Below are 18,393 nucleotides of genomic sequence, written 5' to 3'. Positions count from 1 at the left end.
CAAACATGAAAACATAAGTGACTAAAACATATATATGATGAAAATCTGCATATTATTAATGAAATTTTTTATCGAATGTTTCTGCTGAAATAATAAAACGTCGGAATATTTAAATAGTCAATGTCAATCACAATGACGTGGAATGCGTCACTGATTTGGGAAATCCGATACGAATAGTGTCCATTTTTGACATCTTAGCTGGAGGCGATGTGGCGTCTAGGTGAAGAGATGAGACGTCCGGTATGTGACATCTGGTTGTAGATGGTAACATGCAGTCGATTGAAGACGTCGGCTTCCGAATGAAGACGATGATGGTCGGTCGGAGAAGCTGTTGGTCCTCGGCTGTTGCACGATTTAGAATACTTCAAACGTTTATTATATATAGTTCTGGAGAATGTCTGCATTCATGACTGTAGTATTATAATTAGTGTTTATGTACATGAAATAAAGGTAACACACATATATATATAAGTTCATAGACGATAAAATGTTCACCTAATATATGTACAAAGTACGCGCGATTTTTCATCATCAAGTCCATTCATATCATCGTATCTTTAAAAATCATTTTCGACGACGCGTGAAATGTCCATTAACAGCCCACTCGTTGTATGGTACTGATGCTGGTTCACAATTTGGATCCATGTCGACAATGTTGGATCCTAATTGAAGTCGTCTGTTACGTCATCTGATTCTCGACGGATACATCGTCGTCGAAGATATCGGTATGTCGATGACATATTCTTCTTCTTTGTCGGGGTGTTAAGATCTGATCACGATCTCAAATGCGTTGTGAACGCATGTTGCTGCAGGCAAACCACGCCGACTATCTTAGGAGCGCTGTTTTTCTCCTTAACTTGTATCGCATTGGCAAATCGTATAGGGTTAATTACATGGAATGGTAAACGGGCTTTCTATTTACATAGTTATAGTAAATCGAATTTGTTATATTAGCACTCAGATTACTTATCACACCTGTGTCCCGTAATCGTTCATAGTTCATGGACGACACATAGTTACTGGCAATGTTTATTACTCTTAAATTACCGGTGTGTAGCCTATCATTCGATATCTCGTCATGCGCGAATTGCCAAGATGACGAGATTTGCATTAACTACCATTTTCTCGTGTCACGCATGGGACAAGTCGGTCCCTCTCTATTATATCGGTTTCTCTGCATAATATAGGATAAAATATTCAACAACACCATGTATCAGTTTCTAGTCCAATTTAATGTCTAACATACTTAATATTTTCGGTTATACAAATACAGTCTGATAGCTACATGATCGTATCTTTCTCGATCCGTACACCTCCAAGTCTAAACGCTAACTCACCATCTCCCTCTAACATTTGCCCCGTGAAACTCAGTTATGAATTCCATTGGTCAGTGTTCTATGCGTGGTTGTTTCTTATTGGATACATTACTTAAGATACTGAATCAATGAAGCCCTGGGAACGGGATAAACAAACCACTAAAATATTTACAAGCTTTATCCAACCTTTTGATGAGAGATTTAACTGAATAAACACTATTGCCTGACCAATACAAACATACCTGGCCTTGTGTCAACTATACTATTCTTTAATCTCTCCCTCATCGATAAGCTTATTTGAACATATGTGCACTTTGTGACTGTCATGTTTACTGGCCATTTTGATAAAATTTTCAATATTTTTTATATGAGGTAAATCCATATATTCCACCCATAATTTCTAACCATAATGTGACACAATTTTTAATAACTTCTTGTACTGAGCATATTTCATTATCATTTACCGATTTTATTCGCCCTATGGCACAGTGTCGTCTAAGCCTTATTGTTTTGTGCGTATTGTTTATAATTAAAATGGGAAATTGTCTATCACGCGTTGTCTTGACGACTGAATTAACAATTGTTAAACCGGGTTCATTATCAAAGAAAGAATTGCTTATTCCATTGAATTCATAATTCGTATTTGAACGTATGCAGTTTCTTTTAGCTTGAGCAAAGAGTCTATATGCAGTTTGCGGTTTTAACACAGTATGCCTAGTTAATCTCGCTATCGTTGAAAGATGTACATCTTCTTCTAGAGGTACATAACAGTTATCAATCCTCAAACATCCTAAATCAAAGTATAAACGGACACCATTATCTTGTAAAAAGTCTCTTCCTAAAATAACATTTCTATTAACGTTACTTACTACAAAAAACATGTGCTCTTTATATATGCTCCCTATTTTGAATCTCAATTTTACACTTCCGTGGACATGTAATGAATTTCCATTTACCGACTTTAGATTTACTTTTTGAAATATCAGTGCGGGTTTTTGTTTTAACATATCATAAGTACGTTTACTCACGATGCTGACTTGAGCGCCCGAGTCTATCAAGCTCCTAAATTGATAACCACCTGTTGAAATAACACAAGAATTTGGACTACCACACAAAGCGATATTATATGTCTCGACTTTTTCACTCTTACCATAGACCCCTTTTTGGTAAGAATTTCCTAGTTTTTTCGATTAATGTACGTTTTTCTTTGAGTACATTCTCTACTAAAGTGTCCTAATTTACCACAATTCCAACAATCAATTTTATCTTTCCAATTTTTGTCATATTCGTTCTTGCGCCTGTTACCGTTTTTATCTATCGTATGACAGTTCCGCCCTACCGTATATGCACTTATCTCGCGTTGCCTACGGCGACAGATTTCAATAGAATGACCGTGTTTCTTGCAATATGTGCAAACAATAGATGACCTAATATAATCGATATCTGTCTGAATATTATCGGTCGTAATGTTATCAAGTCCATTTATTTGCGATCGTAACTCAAACCTAGCTCTGACACTTTGCTCATGTATAGCGCTTTTTAAAGCATTTGATAACGTTGCATGATTTTCGCGCATTAATTTAAGTCTCAAATAATCGTGCGATAATCCGTCGATAAAAATTTCTACTAACTGTTTTTCTTTATATTCTGAATTTCCTTCAATATTTTCGTATGCGTCCTTTAAATCAGCCCATGTCCCTGTCGGATCATCAGTCAAAAAACGATGTATGTAATCACTAACAAGCCCTTTACTAGATTGGTAAGCAACAAATTTTAATTTATTCTCATCTAAATTGGTAAGTGTTCCATATTTTTCTACATTTTTAATCCAATGTTTAAATTCTTTTGAATTTCCATCAAATGATTGTACCACCTGTGAAATAGTCTGAGTGCTTATGGCCGTTTTAACATCTTTAATTTGTTCATTTAAATTTTGAAATAATTCAGGGATTATTTGATTTGCCATTTTGATACAAGCGTTAGGAAATAAAACAGTCACTCACCGGAAGTTGCAGAATATGTGCGGTCTGATGTCGTTGTTCCCGGCTCACGGTTGTTGTTACTGGTTACAGAAGTTGCCGAAACGGAGTTTCTTCGCGTTGTTTTTCATGGCTTCGTAATTGTAAGTGGTAGTATTTCTTTGTTCGAATCCTGGTCACGGCACCATTTAACGTCCTGTGTCCCGTAATCGTTCATAGTTCATGGACGACACATAGTTACTGGCAATGTTTATTACTCTTAAATTACCGGTATGTAGCCTATCATTCGATATCTCGTCATGCGCATAATGCCAAGATGACGAGATTTGCATTAACTACCATTTTCTCGTGTCACGCATGGGACAAGTCGGTCCCTCTCTTTTTATGCTAATTTCTCTGCATAATACAGGATAAAATATTAAACAACACCATGTATCAGTTTCTAGTCCAATTTAATGTCTAACATACTTAATATTTTCGGTTATACAAATACAGTCTGATAGCTACATGATCGTATCTTTCTCGATCCGTACACCTCCAAGTCTAAACGCCAACTCTCCATCTCCCTCTAACATTTGCCCCGTGAAACTCAGTTATGAATTCCATTGGTCAGTGTTCTATGCGTGGTTGTTTCTTATTGGATACATTACTTAAGATACTGAATCAATGAAGCCCTGGGAACGGGATAAACAAACCACTAAAATATTTACAAGCTTTATCCAACCTTTTGATGAGAGATTTAACTGAATAAACACTATTGCCTGACCAATACAAACATACCTGGCCTTGTGTCAACTATACTATTCTTTAATCTCTCCCTCATCGATAAGCTTATTTGAACATATGTGCACTTTGTGACTGTCATGTTTACTGGCCATTTTGATAAAATTTTCAATATTTTTTATATGAGGTAAATCCATATATTCCACCCATAATTTCTAACCATAATGTGACAATGGCCAATACAGTGTACAAAACAAAACCTTAGTCAATACAAATCAATCATTTCTTGCTTTAATGGTACCATTTGGATGAGTTTGTGGTTTAGATAAGTAAATTTTAAAAAGCTCTTGCCGTTTCAGTGTTCATTAACCTTTGAATTGTTGATAACATTTTGTACCCATGGACAAGAGAGAGGGCATTGCAACTCTCAGCCTAAGCTGAGAGTTGAATTATTGCAACTACCCTGTAATCACAATTATGAAAGAATTTGCTAGCAAATAAAAAACAAATTTTCTTATATAAGTTAAAACGACACGATTTTTCCCAATCAAAAGGGACCCAGCCTCTTTCAAAAAATGTTGAAGAAAAACACACTGACGCAACACATCCGAATAGTTCTGTCCGAATTATACAGAGATTAAACAAAAACTAAAAACCGTAGTTTACCCAGAACGTGTTTATAAACTGGTAAAGATCTTCCCACATGTCGCAGCATGATCGTGTGATCCGCTAATACTGTAAGTTGTTCGTAATTTATAAACCTTTAAATATGGTAAAAATGTTGCTTTTTTTGTTATCATATATGCATATTAGTTTGTTTTGTGATTGTTGTTGTTGTTTTTGTTGTAAAAGGTTACAACATACCAGTTTACATTGAGATGGCGAAAAACAGTTTACGTCCGTTGGCATGGTTTATGGTAATTAAGTCACATGCATTTCAATTATGAATGTTATATTATTTTGGATTAACCTCGGACGGACGGTAGAACGAACGAACGAACGGATTGGGTAATCGCTATAGGTCTCCCGGAATTTATAGATGCTTCGGTAAACAAATCTAAAAATCATATGAAATAACAATAGACACCAATCATATTATACATTTTCTTTGCTTTTTCCCAATATATCATCAACGTTGCAATAAATAAAGCGCACATCAAGTTGTGGAAATGGTATTGGTTAACATTAATGAAATTTAAATAAGTATAAGGTTAATTATGAACCCCATGTACACTAACAATAAATGGTGCAACAAGGACTGCATGTACAGCAAGTTGTTATCTTTTCAATTTTTTTCTACTCACAACAATTTCGATAGCAATGAGAGCAATGGGGTTTATACGCCCATCATCTAACGTGGACTCCAATCAACATTCATGCCTTCCTGCAATTAACGGTAACTTACTAGACTTACGAACAGCTCGGACCGTTTTTGAGATATCTCCAGATATTAATTTATTTTACTGGCATTTATTCATATCATTTCCAATGTGATCTTGTTATATGGAAAAACCAGAACACTAGAAGATGGCCTCATCTCTCTGGCATGATGACCACCAACCTAAATCGCATTCATTGTGAGTGACGATTGAACAAGCTTAGAGTCCGCTAGAAGAAAAGCGCGTGTAGCAACAATTGCGCTAAATGGACCGCTTTAAAAGGAACACTGTGTTTTTGTTCATTTTGTCTACGGTAAAGTGAAAGAATAAATCGAAATGTGTATGTTATTCATGGAAAAACTTCACACAAGTCGTGTTTGAACTGAAACTGAATTTTTATTTAAAATGACATAAATGAACTAATATATTATAATATTTTAAAATTATATATAACTAGCAATAAAAATGTAGCTTTTTATATTTGACATAATGGATGGACAAAAATCCGCCATGTATATACATAATTAGGTTCTATTTACGATTAAAACACACACGTTTGTCTTCGTAACGAAAATCGAGTTCCGGAACATAAATGGACATTTATTCTAAATACATACAATACAATCATTCAAACACACACACCGATTTTCACACGCTTCGTTATTGTTTTTACACGGTGTGTTCATAATTATATTGTAACATAGCAAATACAGCATGTTTTTTTGGCATTTAAAGTATTGACTCTAGAAAACTGTGGTATAAATCACAGGTTAACAAACTCGTTAAAATGATATATACAAAGTGTAATTTATGTATATAATTCGTGATAAGACAAATTGCAATCACTTTGGTACACACATTTCATTTCTTGACAGACTAATTATAAAAGTGCATGTGGTGAAAATAATAAAAATATAACGATTCGCTTTTTTAGTAAAAGTAAATGTCTCATTTATGATCTTTCTATTAAATTAAATCAACATTTGTTTTGAAACATTATTCTTTCTTAAAAAATCCCAATATCTTGCGTAGCCTAGATTTCCTCTTTGGATCACTCGGCATATAAGACGGTTGAACAGAGATTATTGGTAACACTTGGACTCGGCTGTTAGTGGCACTACTGGGGCGGTTTGTAGAAGGTGTTGTGACCCAATGGTCCGTTTCTTGATTATAGAAATATTTGGGAAGCTCGTGCTCGACTAGATAAGGGTCCCACCAACCCTCGTCTACGTATCTCTTTTCACGCTCTTCCTTTTCGGCGACAGGGTCGGCCTGGCCTTGTTTGTTCAGTTCGTCTAGGAATAGTTTAGTGTCTTCAGTCATTCGGCCTTCTTTCTTCACTTCTTCCGCGAATGTTTCAAATTGCCCATCGTCTGCTTCTCTATAACATACGGCGAGAAACATGTCCGTGATGAGGCGAAAGTCTTTGAGCTTCAAGTAAAAACCACTCGACCGTAACGCTAATTCCTGATAGAAAGGCGTAGACCGAGACTCGTACATCGCTTGAACGCCGTACACTTTGACTCCCATCCCCACCAGCACGTCCAGCTCATCCTTCCAGAACAGTTTTTGGTCCGTGTAGTGTTTGTGATGAGGTGGCTCGTCCCCAATCATCACCAAGGCTTTGGCGCTGTCCTCGCCCCAATCCAACTGCTGCGCCCTCCGCAGGGCCCATTCGTAAGCCTCTCCGCCATTTCCTCCACCACCCGTAGGCGGAACGTTGTTTGCGAAGTCGCATAGCGCACGGACGTCAGTCGTTAAGTCTACGTACCGGACAACGTACACTTCCGAGTCACAGTAGTCCCCATTGGCAATTATGCCGATTCGTATACCAGGTATGTCAGATATCAGCCGCGAACAGATCTCGTTTAGCTTTTGGCGGACATTTGTTAAGACGCTGTACATGCTTCCAGTGGTATCAAAGCAGAAGACCACATCAACTGGTCGCCCTCTGCTGTCAAAAGTGCTTAGTAGCTCTTCTTTTAAATCCTCATTCACTTCATTGTTTTCGTTTGCATTCTCCGTATTGGCGCCTGGAGTTTGCGTCGGCTTCTTTGTAACACTCAAAACAGATCCGCCCGTAACTCCTAGGTCCGTTAAGATCAAATCTCGTCTGTTGAAAGTGGCATTGCCTGATTTGATAAGTTGTTCGGCTTCCGATAGTCCAGTCAGAGCAGTAATTTGCTGATGTAAATCTGCAAGTGTATCAACAGTCTGAAATGTCACGTGGTGTTCTGCGTCAAGAAATCGTATCGTTACTGCGACATCTTGCGGGAAAACGATATCAGCCTTCAATATTGTTTCTGAACAGATTCCTAGGTATTGGATAGTTTTTGACTTGTCAATGATTTTTCCTTGGTATTTTAAACGCACGCGATTTTCGCGCACTTTTTCGCTGTCGGCGATTTTCTGCGTGATTTGCCGGACAGTTTCTGACGGTAAATGTTGCAGCTCTATTGCTTTTCCTGTCGGAAGTTTCACGTATATATCAATACACGCAGAAGCCATTATTATTTTTCGCCAAATAGTCCTACATGCAATACCATAAACTTTAAGCGCAAATAATTCTATCAGCGATCATTTATAGGTAGGTTGCAACGTTAAAAATAAAAAAGCTAAAAATAGATTTCACAACTTCGCTAATAATAGTATTGTGTATATAGGTAATCATTTCATTGGTTTATATTTTTAGATAAAAGTGAACTAAGGGAGATATCAACGTTCGTATACAGAAGAGACCGCTCACTAGTTGTCGCTCTTGTTGTCAAAGCCTTTCTAAACAATGCTATATGTGTTCATCCATAACTTTGTGAAATTACCGATTTATATACAAAATGCAACATGTTCCGTTTACTTTGTATACGCATACTTATTCAGAGATTAACATTAGAAACTAACTTATAATACAAACTAATGGTAAACTGGTACACAGCTTGGGATAATGAAATTGTGAAATCACTGAATGATAAAACGTCAAATAATGCTCTAAATATATGAACGTCATATTAAACAAGAAATATCTTTAAAAAAGATATACGGCGTTGATTGTGGTTGGAGTTGGTGAAAGATCAAGAGTTTAATGAATGAGATCAAAGATAGCGAATGTCTTTTTCCATGCAGTTCTTAGCTGCATCACACGGAGAACGGGATGTTACGCGGAGTTTTTGCGGCTTATTTTACATTGTTACATATTGCTTATCATATATTTATAGATACAAAACGGAAAAACAAAAGAATGAAAGTGAAATCAAAACATATAAGTCCACCGGCCACACGCGAAGTATCCGTACATATTTTAAATATTTATACGCGCGTTCTTCGAACAAACCTGTTTTAGTGGTGTGTAGGGCATTGCTATTTGATTCGATTATTAACGGTATCGGGAATCATCGCGCTCATGCTTAACAAATTAGTCAAAATGGTGGAATAATGCTTGTTTAATTAATCAAAAATAAAATTTATCATGGTATTGTTGAAAACACAGTAAGAATATATAATTGACCTACCATAATTATATCGCCGAATATCTTCATTTAACATATTTCTGGCCTAGTTAACGCGATAGCGTCTAAAAACAAAATAAATGGCAATAAAATTTCAATACATGCATTCAAGGATTATTTTGAACATTTGAGTAATACTATTAATCATACTAATAATGCCGAAGCTGAAGAAATTTGTTCAAATAATAATATTAACGAGGAAAATTGTACTTTTCCAGAACTAGACCAGCTGATAACATTAGATGAAGTTAGGAATGCAGTTAAACGCTTAAAACGTAATAAAGCGGCTGGTAGTGACTTTATTTTAAATGAATATTTTCTTGAAAGTTTGGATATTTTATCAAATCATTTATGTGACATGTTTAATAGTATTTTAGTTTCTGGCTTTTTCCCCGATCAGTGGACAGAAGGAGTTATCATACCTCTTCATAAAAAAGGCTCTGTTGATGATGTTAGTAATTATAGAGGGATAACACTTGTTAGTTGTTTTTCTAAGTTGTTTACAACCATTTTAAACAAACGTATCGAATCGTTTTGTGAAGACAATGCTAAAATTTCTGATGCCCAATTTGGATTCAGAAAAGGATGTTCAACTGTTGATGCTATTTATATCTTGTTGTCTGTTGTGCAGCATTATTTAAATGAAAACAAACGTTTGTATGTTATTTATGTTGATTTGCTCAAATGTTTTGATAGTATATATCGCAATGCATTATGGTTAAAAATGTATAAATCTGGTGTACAAGGTAAATTTTTGAGAATAATTAAGAATATGTATGAAAATGTTAAATCTTGTGTTAAGTCGTGTACATCATATTCTGAATACTTTAGTTATGCTGTCGGTCTAAGACAAGGGGAGGTAATGTCCCCGATTCTTTTTTCACTGTTTGTAGAAGATTTGGAACTATTTTTGCAAGATAGCACATTGTCTGGCCTAAATATAGACGACATAACCTTAATTTTATTATTATTTGCGGATGACATGGCTATTCTAGGTAAATCACCAGAAGAAGTACAGAACCACTTAGATAACCTACATGCCTATTGTAATACATGGGGGCTTAATGTGAATACTTCAAAAACAAACAAAAAAATTTTGTAAAAGGGGTAAAATTCGAAATGATGAAAAATGGACATATAATGGCCAAGATATAGAAATCGTAGATAATTTTAATTATCTCGGCACTGTTTTAAATTTCACTGGTAGTTTCACTTTAAATCAAGAACATTTGGTTGGCAAAGCCCTTAAGGCTATGAATATTTTACTCTATAAATGTAAGCAGTATGATCTTAAACCGAAATTATTTTGCCAGTTGTTTGACTCTTTTGTTGGATCTATTTGTTGTTATGTTGGATCTATTTGTTGTTATGTTGGATCTATTTGTTGTTATGTTGGATCTATTTGTTGTTATGCCTCTGAAATATGGGGCTTCAATAAATCAAAAGAGATCGAACGCATTCATTTAAAATTTTGCAAGAGATTGTTAAATGTGAAAATAAGCACATGTAACGCTACAGTTTATGGAGAGCTAGGCAGATATCCATTATAGATGTATGTAAATAGATATGTACGCATTGTTAAGTATTGGTTAAAAATTATTAACAGTAAAAATATTATTATACAAACTGTATATTCAAGCATTAAATGATTGTAATAAGGGATGCAACAATTGGGTTGCAAATGTTAAACAATTGTTAAACGATTACGGATTTTCCTATGTTTTTGAAGCTGCAAATATAACTAATAGTCATGCTTTTGTTTGTGAATTTAAATGCAGAATTATTGACACCTTTAAGCAAGAATGGTTTGGTGATATGAATAGAGTTTCTACTCTAGATATGTATAGAATGTTTAAAACTACACTTGAATATGAAAACTATTTAGATTTATTACCCAAGAGTCTACGTTTATACTTTGTGAAATTAAGGGCTTCCGCCCATCCATTGAGAATTCAGACAGGAAGATACTCACGCAACAATATCCCCCGTGTAGAACGTTATTGCCTTTGTTGTAATAAACAGGATATAGAGGATGAATTCCATTTTATTTGTGTTTGCTCATGTTACCGTTTTCTACGGCAAAAATTCATTAAACGTTTTTATTTCGTGAATCCATCGGTTTTTAAGTTCCATAGTTTATTAACATCAACTTTTAAATTTGAAATATTAAACGTGTGTAAATATGTTAAGGAAGCATTATCTGTACGAAATACTATTTTAAATAATACCACTGAATTATAGTTTGACTTTCTTCAAAGAAGTGTATGTATCACTTTGCAGTCACTGATAGTATTTGTAATACATTGTCCTTACTGCCTTTAAAATTATTATGTTTCTCCTTGTCAAAATCGTTGTTTATCTCTGTTCTTATTTTGTTTAGAAATTTTCATTGAATTTAGTTCTGAAATGTCATTTAACTTACTAACATATATACATCATTATATTGATTTGGTTACCTACTATAGTATAAGGATACGTGACATTACTTTATTTATAATTATATGCATTAAAGACGATGTACTTATGTATAAGTCTTAATAAACTGTCTGTTCTGTTCTGTTCCTATATTATATAACGATCCGTTTACTGGCCGCTAACTGACCCTGATACCTTGCGGGTTGGAATGCAATGCATTAAAGTGAGGTCACGATTCCACTGCTGGAACGACGACTTGTTTAAAACTTTATACTTTTACATGTTTAATGTTCAATTTCGAAAATAATTAACCCATTTCTATATTTTGAATATTTTTTACAGAAATTCCTTTAAGCAAACAGTGCAGACCCTGATGAGACGCTGTTTGCCAATGCCTTTTTTCTAGACGGTAGGCATAAATGGGATAAAAATGGTTAGGCCAAAACGAATGCCAGGATAGGGAAACACGATACTTTTATGAACTAAAAAAATCTAGTACACAGGCAGCAATATGGTAATAATTACTCAATTTGAGAACATAGCCTTTAAAGGGGCCTTTTCACAGATTTTGGCATGTTTTGAAGTTTGTCATTAAATGATTTATATTGACGAATGTAAACACGAAATTTTAAAAGCTCCAGCAAAAAAATCAAAAATAAAATTTAAAAAACGAAAAAAAAGTAGCCTGCAGCAGGGCTCGAACCAGTGACCCCCGGAATCCTGAAGTAAAAACGCATTAGTCAACTGAGCTATCCTGCCAAGCATACATAAGCGTATTTTATACTTTATATAAGCAATCTTCGTAGTTTCACAAATTTAAACGACAACAACAGAACTCTCCAAATAATTCAATCGTTTCGCGTTGCAACGCTTTATAATTTTTAGGTTTTTAAATCGTCAAAAGATGCATATAATGGCTATATTGGACCATGGCAAATGTTCAGTAATACTGTTTCCTCACAAATATCATAACTAAAACGAAAATTTGCGAATCTGAAACAACATTTTTCAATTATGTCAATTTACCAAACCGTGAAAAGATTCCTTTAAATGGTAAAATCAGTTAATGAGCTTCTCACAGATAAAAAAGTGAAACCAATCGTGTACGGTTGACTCAGTTGACGATTTACATGAAATGAGATTAATTTTGTTCTTTAAAACAATGACAAGCAGTAAATGTATGATGGTGTCAACGATTTTAGCATTACGAAAATCGCAACACAACTCAGTGCTAATGTATCCGATCTGTTCCCATCGGTCAGCCAAGAAAATATAACATTCTAAGACGAAACAGCAAAAGCTAATTGTTTTCAATATGCTGTTGAAAATTCTAGCAACGAGTCCATGTATTGTACATACAACATTAACAGTAACTCTGGCCACATATAACAGTGCACATAACAAGAGCGCGACAAGGATTCAAGGTTTTCTATAATCACGGAAAGAAAAGAAAATTCGCGTGTGAACCAATAACATTTGACCCGAATAAGAAAAAGGTCATCTGCAACCATTCTATCAGAAACAAACTGCACTATTCAGCAACCATTTAGACTGACTACAAAGCGAGAAGCTCCAAAGGTCGACAACTCTACGAAGCGAAACAACTCTGCCACAGGAACGTAAATTCTCTTTCCTGCCTGTTTCATGTACGTAAAAAACGCCACATTTACTGAAACATTATACTTTAACAGCAACTCACGAAATTTGACAATTTAATCAACACTTAAAACTTTAAAAGGCAGCGGACAAAAAGAACATAAACCTATCGTGTGGAAATCTGTCTACTAGTTCACATGAATCAGTGGGCCACCACCTGATGCGATCCGTAGAGGGGTCGAAATATGTTTGAATAGTGGCTTTACAAAACAAAACAAAAACAATAAACAGATGTGTATCTGCAAATCAACAACCCGTATTTTCAGGATACGTGATGCTTACACCTTGATAACGTTCTATAACGTGATTTATAAACCAAACATCAGAACGAGAGGCTTACATATATGGCATATAGACAACACTAATGCATTCACTATTTCGATACTAGAATGATGTAAAACTATTATTCAAAAGAATACATTTCTGCATCTTAATGTGATTATTGCATTGCTTATCGTAGGGACCTCTTTTTTACATAATTACAATGATATTTTATATTTTAGGCTTGCATTAAACTATCGGAAGTATTATACGTGGGTTATATCTGAAAATATGTAAAAACAATATTTATTTCTCTCTATTAAGGGCAAACCAGTAACACATTGCACTGAGATTTATAAAAGTTGATTTTTTGTTATCTTCGCGTGGAATTTATTATAGCGTCCACTTTCTATTTTAATGATATGTTATGATAACCGAAGCCTTATAAGTCACCTTAAAAATATTAAGCTAAGGTTGAATATTAAGCCGACAGTATGACATGACATGAGTCTATGTCCATTATTTATTTTACTGCACCAGCTATTTTTTGAAATCATCAAATACACCCTGATTCATAACGTTGTATGATTAATGCAAGTATTGTTAAATTATATGAACTTGCTAAATCCGAGTTCAGTGCGTTTCATTATGTGAGCTGCCGAATTGCGGTGATTGTAAGTAATGTATTAATGCGCATCAATGAGCATCAGTCAAACTGACATTTTTATTAGACTGTCTTATGCAGAAAATAATATATCGACCACCCAATTGAGAGCCCGTTTAATGTACTGACGGATATTTTAACGGACTGAAGGTCTTACTGCCCGCCCGATTAAAACTGTGTGTGTTTTCAGAAATATGTCAACTCTCCGGATGAATTTCTGAATTTCATTGAATATTATCGCATTTACTTAGATATGATTTCTCGATCGCTTAACTAGAGTATTAACTGTGTACGGCTTGAACGATTTACTGATCGCTTAACTAGACTATTTACTCCCTTGAACAATATCGCAATTAGGTATACATGATTGACTGATTGCTAAACTAGATTATTAACTGAGTACGCGCTTGAAAAACATCGCATATACTTAGTCAGACATACGCACTGCCTGTCATATGCTCATTTACTGATCATCATGAATCGACATCAGGCAAAAAGGACAAATAATAAAGCGCTTGTAACACTTGTCATTAATATCTTAGCAAAATTGATTATATTCTAATCTTTATGAACTAGCGGGTTCGAGCCTCAGGACATGCCGATGTTTTAATTATCGAACGATTCCCTTATTTCGAGAGTAGCCTAATTTCCATCACTTTGTTTACATTAAGAACGCGGCTCTCGTGATTACGTAATACGCATGTGCTTGGATTGTTTTGAATCAATAACATTACGACACTTGAAAATAAATACAGACACGACACACATTAGGAAAAGAAAACAAGTGTTATTGAATTTCAAAACCTTACTTCAACTGAAATAATCCAATTTTTTCCTTATTGCATTCACTTTTTGCGGTCCTCGTCATACAATTTCCATATAAATTGCAAAGTGAAGCAGACGACTGCGCTAGTGTAAACACAAACTGTTCATGTATTTGTATACTTTTAACGAACATTATTTTACTTTTCCTGATTCTCATATAATGTTGCATGGTACAATCTGTGTGCGCACATCGCGAAAATATGTGATATGACGAAATACACATGTTCAGTGGGTATACCCTGTCCCAACTTTATCAAATCTGTTAAAAGTAACACGTATGCCGAAATGTTTTTTTGAACAAATTGCGAACCTTTGGTCCGTGTATATACCGTCTTTTTCTTTTTCATTTATTATTCAAAACAACGAAACACGAAAATCAACGCATATAAGTTTATATTCTGATTTTCTAATAACCGTAACTTAAACAAAATACGAAAACAAAATTAACTTCTTTATATCGTTTTCGTTGTACTTATTATAAAACAAAAAACGAAATTGATTTCCCTGTTCATATTTTGTTTCAATTCATATGACAAAAATAAATGTTTGAAAATTGGAAAGGATTGTTTGATCTCGTTTACCGTTCTTGGTTTGAAAAAACGGTTTACGAAAAACGAAAAACGAGTATCGTTTGCAAGATGTGCTGCTGTCTTGGGGAGGTAACTCTTTAGTGGCTTTTTGCGCGTATTTTTCACCCTTTCCATCAGCATGACTTCCTACGTGCTTTTTTCGTGGAGGTAAAGACACGCCCGTAAGGGACAGAGACGTGGATATTTTCAGTTGTTTTCCAGGTATTGTATTTTTCCAATTTGAAATGATCATAATCTTGACATCGAAAGGTTTTTCAACGTACCGGTATTTCATGCCGATCCAGCCGATTAGATATGGCTATAATTAGCCTCTTATGACACTTCTTGTTCTTTGCCCCTATGCTATGTAAATTCAGTACTTATTTTACTAAAAATCAAATTCGTTTTAATCCTATTATCATTGGGGAGTTCCTTACATTTTAAGAGCTGCGATACCCCGTCCCCTGAGTCCCGTATTCCTATTTGTATTACCCGTTAGACCCGCATGACAATTTAAGGACACAATAATCGGCGGCTGCTAAAATGTCCCTATGTTTTACTTTTAACATTCACCTTGCATAATAGAATAAATTAAAAAAAAATGTTTTAATCTTATGGAACGGTAAAGTGCAAGGTGTCTAATACATAATTTCCAATTCGTTCGATTAATAGCAAATACATGTTGCATTTAACAACTGCATTGTGATGTGTCTAGTGATTTTAGCTCTAAGACAAGAGTTATAACCAAACACCTTATATAAAACCGCTTTGCACTTGAAGAAAATAAAATTAACTTAAATATAATAAATAAATGTGCCAATTTAATAACTTATTAAACAACATATTTAATGTTCCTGAAAGAGCGTCCAAGATATAGTTAATGCTAACAAGATATATACATTCTAATGATATTATAACGCCGCTTAATATTTTTTCCTTTAAACGTTACGTTACTTAAAGCAGGCGAATATCATGAGTCACGCCTATAGAATCTACTTGCACTCGTTGAAATGTTCCGTTTAAGACCTTGGTTGTCTCCTATAATGAAACTCGAATGCCATTATAGAAAAGTGTTTACATTTTTAACAATACGTGTATGATTTGCTGAGTCAATGATATATGAGGAGCGCGCCATCAAGCGTTCGCTTGCATGATCTGTTAAAGTACATTTATTTCTCGAAAATTGTATTATTTTATTTGTTTTATACACATCCAGTTCATTTTAACAGTCCTTCAAAAATTGGACAAAATCTGTACACCAAACAAAAACGTTATTAAAAATAAATAAATACATTTGTAACAACGTCAGAGTTGTAACTTATAAAATAAAATCCATTGACATCATGTACTATACTTAGCGTTGATTTTTCTGTTATTTGGATGATGTGTTCTCGCAAAGAGTTTCAAATAATTTTATAATTGTTATAAGCAAATGTTCTTTATTCTATAAAGGGAGCACCAAATATAATCATGCTGATAAAATTTAAAAAGAACCGAATGCGTGAACCGATAGCTTTATAACAACATAAATGAATACATTCAGGACCAGTGTCGCAGCCTACATTTGCAACTTGTTGCAAATCACTGGTTGGATGCAAGAACTGCATGGCCACCTGGTACGAGTTACCCGAAGTGTATGAGATAGGACGGCACACGACGTGCCATGACAGGGCTTTATGAGGCCGTGCATACTCTTAGGAATAATTCACCATACTAATTGAATGTACATGTGTATATGTTTAGCAATAATGTGGATTTTTTTATTTCATTTCTTGAACAGATATGAATACAGTGTAGTAAATAATTCGATTTTTGTTTATTACTTGAAGAGAAAGGCTACGCCGAACAAAGATATTTTATTGTGAATGATTATTGTAATGCATGTAATACATTAAATCAAATCCAATGACTTGGAACAAAAGCAGGCATGTATATTGGTATATAACTTTACTGTTGATCTATTCATTATTCCATTAGACTAGCCAAAAAGAGCTGTGCCAAGACTCGTCTATTCTTCCTCTATAATACATGCAATAGTGAACATTTAATTATTCAAAATAATAGTTTCAAAGGGAGGAAACTGCGCACGCACTAAGATTAATCGTGAGTTATCATCCAAATGAAGCTGCGCAGCGCCCCTCGTTTTCCGTTTTCCGTGTATCGTTTTATCAAATCAAGAACGATAAATTAGAGCAGGCGCTTTGTTTCAATTTTCAAATATTGATTTTTTTTTAATTTAAATTGAAACGAAATAGGAATAGTCATACACGTTTCGTGTTTTTGTTTTGTAATTAGTAAAACGAAAAACGATATAAATAAGTCGATTTGTTCTTTGTTTTTTGTATTTGTTTCGGTTATAAGAAAATCGGAATATGAACTAATATGCGTTTATTTTCGTGTTTCGTATTGTCGAATGCAAAACAAAAAACGAAAAGACGGTATGTACACGGACCACCTTTGTGTTGTTTTTTTTGCAATTCTTGAGCAATTTAAGGTGTCAATGTTTCCCAAGAGAAGATTGACCGATAAAACAAAACCTTGCTAAATTGTGAAAAGAAGTTATACAAATTAGAATTCCCGTTTCAGTCTGTATAAATATATTCATTGAATCGAATGTTCGATGTTTGGTTGGCCTAATTCCAATTGCAATCGAGTACTCTCTCTTTTTGGAGGTGATGTATCGATACCAGGAAACAAAGCGCGTAGTGTATGTATTTTACGGATGGGTATGGGACCATCGGTTTTGCGTGGTTAAACACGCTAGACAATTTCGACCTTAAATGTACGGGCGATAAATAAATCTCTAAAGGTAAATCGTTTATTGCGACATTGTTAGCATTAATTCAGAAATTCCTTCACTTGTTTGCTTTTTCGCTCGATACACGGTAATTTGATGATTGTTTTGTTCCATTATTAAAAAGGGTAAGAATACAATAAATTGAAAGAAGACACAAGTTCAAACCACTTATCTTTGGATTAGAAAGCTTTATTTTATGCTTTCCGGTGGTTTATAGAGAAATATCAGTGAATTAAAACTGATAATTTCACTGTTTCAAACAATGAAAATTATCAGTGAAAATTATCGATAATTTTCATTGTTTAC

At 34.5% G+C, this 18,393-nt stretch overlaps 3 protein-coding genes across 4 annotated transcripts in view; all 3 read right to left on the bottom strand.

The window, feature by feature from the left end:
* LOC127845730 (coiled-coil domain-containing protein 90B, mitochondrial-like) overlaps positions 1-4,846 on the bottom strand; it is a 39,707-nt gene extending 34,861 nt beyond the window's left edge. The window contains exon 1 of the mRNA XM_052376838.1: positions 4,685-4,846. Coding sequence (XP_052232798.1) covers positions 4,685-4,733 — 49 coding nt within the window. The 5' untranslated portion in view covers positions 4,734-4,846. The remainder of the gene's footprint in view (positions 1-4,684) is intronic.
* The window catches only part of LOC127845729 (mitochondrial calcium uniporter regulator 1-like), a 276,089-nt gene that overhangs the window by 36,009 nt on the left and 221,687 nt on the right, over positions 1-18,393 (bottom strand). The gene's annotated exons all lie outside the window — the stretch shown is intronic.
* Positions 1-18,393, bottom strand: part of LOC127845723 (ryncolin-2-like) — a 265,737-nt gene that overhangs the window by 113,261 nt on the left and 134,083 nt on the right. The gene's annotated exons all lie outside the window — the stretch shown is intronic.

Source organism: Dreissena polymorpha, chromosome 9, assembly GCF_020536995.1.
Source record: "Dreissena polymorpha isolate Duluth1 chromosome 9, UMN_Dpol_1.0, whole genome shotgun sequence".
NCBI classification, from domain to species: Eukaryota; Metazoa; Mollusca; class Bivalvia; order Myida; family Dreissenidae; genus Dreissena; species Dreissena polymorpha.
The sequence above is the reverse complement of the archived record's forward strand: the minus strand, read 5'-3'. Positions and strand labels throughout refer to the sequence as shown.